Below are 4,457 nucleotides of genomic sequence, written 5' to 3'. Positions count from 1 at the left end.
TCTTGCCCTTCAGTTGAGACCCGTATGGCTTGGGAGACCCCACCGGAGGCACATGCCACCACCAGCAGAGCTCTCAGCCTCACAAGGGCACGCAGGCTCCTTCCCCATGGCAAGGGGGTGCCCGTGAAAGAGCTTTTTAACTGTGCCCCCCTGCTAAAACACTAATCACGCATGTGACCTCAGGTCCCACCGGTTCTGATCTCAGAGTTCCCATCAGTCAAGGGAAGTCCCCTGGCCCTTCCCTACTCTGGGGTAGAGCAGAAGTCTACTAACCTTTTGGTTGATTGAGAGGAAGTTGACGTAAGATTCTTCCATGGGAAGCAAAAAAACAAGAGCGCTGCCTACGTTGCCGATCCGCGCCGTCCGACCACAGCGATGCACAAAGGCACTGCAACAACACAACGCTGAGCTCACCTACAGGAGACGCTCCGTCTGACTTGAAAGGATTAGGCAGCAAAAGGGCAAATCTAGTGGAACTGGAAATGTAAAGCGCTATACGCTTCTGAAGGAAACCAGGAAGCAGTGAAATGCAACCCGGGAGCCGTGCAGCAGCCCCGCTCAGCTGTACGCTGAAGGCTAAACCAAGGGGCATCCGTCTGGGGGGTGAAGTCTAAGCAGGTTGCAGGGAGCATTACAGCAATGGAAGTTCAAATACACGGAAAAGCACCTTTCACGTGAGCTTCCAACGTATCATTTCTTGAGGGGCTCTGTCCCGCTCCCACCCCTGTTGCCATTCATCCCAGTGTCTCGCCTCTCGTCTCACACCACGCCGTACACCACACGGAAGCGATGACCACCCACCTGACTTACACACGCACCACACAGTCATTCCAGTTCACAGCGGTTACAGCAAAACCTGCGGAGTCTCAGCCCCCCCTGCTCCATCATCCCCTGCGTGCATTCGGACTCACTTCCAGGCAGTGGTTCAACCTGTTGTGTTCCCCGTTTATCGCTGACCAGTGCGGTAACACGAACACAAGTAAAGGTTCTGACAATGGGAAGTTGTACCTTGCACTGCTAGGCGGGTCATACTGCAAAACCCAGTGCACCTCCGGAATGTCTATGCCACGGGCCATCACATCAGTGCAAACTAAAATGCCCCTAGGGAGAAGGAAAGGCGTATTTTCATTAAAGGGCCTTTCGAGAAGAGCCGGTCTCCCCCAGCTGGGTATTCTGCATCTCGCTGCAGAACGAGGAATAAAATGTTTTTAAAACACTTGTCCAAAATACTAAAAGGCAGTTGCAGCTTTCACCAACTAAAATTCCATGTAACATGATAAAACAGATGGTAATTTACATTACAGTGAACATACCACTACAAAAAACCGATTCCCTGTTTACAGGTTCTGCTTTTAAGTCACCATGTCATCCCCCACAGCAGAAAGCAAGACTGTAAATGATTTAATAACAGACTGGAGAGACTGACAGTTTTATCACGCTCTGAGAAACAGTCGTTCTTCCAGTCAGCCACGTATCCCTTCCTCCTCCTGCTGCTGGTTTAGCCTGTCCGTTATGTTCTTACCCCGGGAGCTTCCGAAACTCCGTAAAAATCTTGTTGCGCTTGTGTTTCATTTTCCCGTGAATGCTCATGATTGTCACTTGTTTAACCAGGGATTCCAAAGCCTTCCCGTAGTATTCCACACAGGCGCACGTGCTGTTGGGGCAGCGACAGACAGAAAAGCACAAGCTTAGGCTGCATTTTCCACCTGGTTTAGACAGCTGAGCTACAGTGGTCCGAGACCTTCCAAATAAATACACTGCTCCTACTTTTATTTAAAACACATACATAATTCTTATAATTAACATATAATCATCTGTAACGCCTTACCTCAAAAACGTGTATAAAATCTACGTTTTGCTTAAGAAGTTCAACACAACCCTGACACGAAGCAACGATCGGTCTCTTTTTAGGCACCTTATTCTACAAGACAGCTACGAAAATGAATCCGCCCAGAGCACCCTTCTAGAATTTAATAAACCACCAAACTTCATTTTCACAATGAAACACAAAGAAAATTACCTGAAAAATACCAGATGTTTCTCCTGTTTGTGCTGTCGAAGAAAATGCACCAACTGATTAAATTTTTCATCTGCTTTGCAGATCTACACAATGCAAGAGAAAAAAAAAAGGTAAGAAAATGGACTTGATACGAAGTGACCTGCCCGTCTCCTGCACCCACTGCGCTCTGACAGACGCCAGCGGCATCATGTGTGAACACTCGTCGGCTGCCCCACAGTCCCCCGTGCGGAATACGACTCTTCCACGTATCTTAAGGAAAACCAAACACTTAAGCCCCCAGTCTCCCCACCCACAACACACCCCCTGCAGGAGCACCTCAGGTTTCCCTCCGCCACTCTTCTGAAATTGCCCAAGTTTCCTCCCTCACCCTGTCGCTACGAGCAGGTAAAGGCGCCACAGCGCTGCAGCTGCTTGAGGGTTCAGTTTGGGGTTGTTAATTTGGATCTTTCTCCTTAGCTTGTTGACTGCTCTTCGGAGAACCCACAGCAGCTTTATGTCTGTGAGACTTCTGGTTCCTCCATTAATGTGATCCCAACTGGCCAAGACTTTAGAACTTACTGACAGCACCCGGGAAAAGGGAGAGGGGAGAAACTTCCACGAAGCCCGTAGGTTCGCACCATGTAATAGTTCTGCAGGCGCGTGGGAGTCTTCTGTGTGTGGCTTGCGGCCACTCCCTTCTCTTTCACCGAGATGCGGACGGGATTCCGGAGACCTGCTCTCACCAGGTTCTCCACCTCCTGCGTCTGAGTTGCCGAGAACAGACCTGTCCGCCTCTGCTTGGGCAAAAGGTCCAGAATGGCATTTAAACTGCAAGAAAGCACACGGGAAACAGAACTGTCCTGGGACCTCCCTCGGAAAGGACGGAACCACTGGAAGGAGTTTGGAGATGCAGCAGCTTTTACTACAGAGTGCCACTGAGCTAATTACCTGAAAGTCAAGAGAAAAGGGACAGCCAAGCTTATTTGTTACAGTGTTTTGAGCCACTCTGATGTGAAAACCGTACTTAACCAAACCTCATACAGCACGTGCTAACGTGCATCAAAAAAGGAAAGAAACTGTGAACTCTCTGTTCATTGAGCATCCACCTCTCCTGACTCTCTTACACAGTCTGCAGAGCAAAGAGAGGCAGAAGAGCAAAACCCAGAACAGTCTGACCTGAGAGGTCACTGTAGGCCGTGCTCGTTATTTCAGTACCTTGCTTCAAAGCCCATATCCAGGAGTCTGTCTGCTTCGTCTAACACCAACACATCAAGAGACTTCACACAACTTGCCAGGTCCAGCCCGTCTGCTTTTCTTCTGAACAGATCCTCCAAACGGCCCGGGGTGGCCACAACGATGTTCCCACTGTTTGGGAACAAGACACGCAGCAGTTTTGTAGGACGAGGAGAAAACCTCAGCTGCGAGGCACTGATAAAAGTAACTGACCATCAACTCACCCCTGTTCTTTAAACTTTTCCACATCTTCCATGGGATTCCTACCACCGATTAAAAGAATCTGACTAAACCAGGAAAACAAAGATTCAGGTCACCTTTACATCTCGGTAGTTGACAAACGACAGAACCCAAAGGAAAAGGAACTACGGCCACGACAAGCCTGCAGTTCACTCACCTAAACCTGGGGAAGTGCCTCGTGAAATGCGACAGCACCTCATCAATCTGAATGGCTAATTCTCTCGTTGGTGTGATAATTATAGCTCCAACCTGCACGTGAAAAACAGGAGGAATTCGTGGAAAATAACAGACTAGAAGAAAGATTTGGGCAAAATTGTCCCTTACAAGCGAAGCGAATAGCAGCCGTGTCTGTGATCCTAGTTTACTTGAAACTTTTCCACAGAAATACAGTAAAGAACACAAAATACCTCAAACTGCCTATGGCAGAGGAATCATACCAACGGGCAGCACACCTCTGCTCAGAGAGCAGATCTAACCGCGGTATTTAAGAGCTAAGGACAGTGCAAGGTGTCCGCACACCAAAGCACACTCGAGGTCAAGGAATGCTAACAGCATTCACACTCGCTATTGGTACATCACTGTGTCTGATAGTTTAAGGTATTTTTCTAACACCTCAGAAGCCTGTCTTGATCCTGTCAAAGAAGCAGCCGTATCTAAGGGCACAGAAAACGCCCCAGTATTTACTTTCCGTTTTTAGGCAGTTTGTTGTTAGTGCTAGACCGCAGAGCCGAGCCCACGGTCACTTTCTGTGCGCGCCACTTCCCCTATTGGAACTTTTCCTGAAGTCCTCAAATCTTGCTGGCACATCATAAACACATACTCTGAACGGAATAATTTAATCTTACCTGCATCTTCTTTAATTTTTCTTCCCGTCTGAGAAGAATTTCCAGTATGGGAATTACAAACGCTAAGGTTTTGCCGCTGCCTGTTACCTGTGAGAAGGGAAACGGACAGCCCTGCCTCAGCTCCGGAGACAGACCAAGAG

General features: G+C 48.5%; 1 protein-coding gene across 1 annotated transcript in view; it reads right to left on the bottom strand.

The window, feature by feature from the left end:
• DDX55 (DEAD (Asp-Glu-Ala-Asp) box polypeptide 55) overlaps positions 1–4,404 on the bottom strand; it is a gene marked incomplete at its 5' end in the record, with an annotated part of 6,933 nt that extends 2,529 nt beyond the window's left edge. Inside the window, 9 exons of the mRNA XM_010141143.1 lie at positions 274–388; positions 1,009–1,101; positions 1,523–1,654; positions 2,021–2,103; positions 2,638–2,827; positions 3,215–3,364; positions 3,457–3,519; positions 3,630–3,721; positions 4,318–4,404. Of these exons, the coding sequence (XP_010139445.1) occupies positions 274–388; positions 1,009–1,101; positions 1,523–1,654; positions 2,021–2,103; positions 2,638–2,827; positions 3,215–3,364; positions 3,457–3,519; positions 3,630–3,721; positions 4,318–4,404 (1,005 nt within the window). The remainder of the gene's footprint in view (positions 1–273; positions 389–1,008; positions 1,102–1,522; positions 1,655–2,020; positions 2,104–2,637; positions 2,828–3,214; positions 3,365–3,456; positions 3,520–3,629; positions 3,722–4,317) is intronic.
• Positions 4,405–4,457: the final 53 nt, after the last annotated feature.

The sequence above is a fragment of the Buceros rhinoceros genome, unplaced genomic scaffold, assembly GCF_000710305.1.
Source record: "Buceros rhinoceros silvestris isolate BGI_N320 unplaced genomic scaffold, ASM71030v1 scaffold21218, whole genome shotgun sequence".
Taxonomy (NCBI): Eukaryota; Metazoa; Chordata; class Aves; order Bucerotiformes; family Bucerotidae; genus Buceros; species Buceros rhinoceros.
The sequence above is the reverse complement of the archived record's forward strand: the minus strand, read 5'-3'. Positions and strand labels throughout refer to the sequence as shown.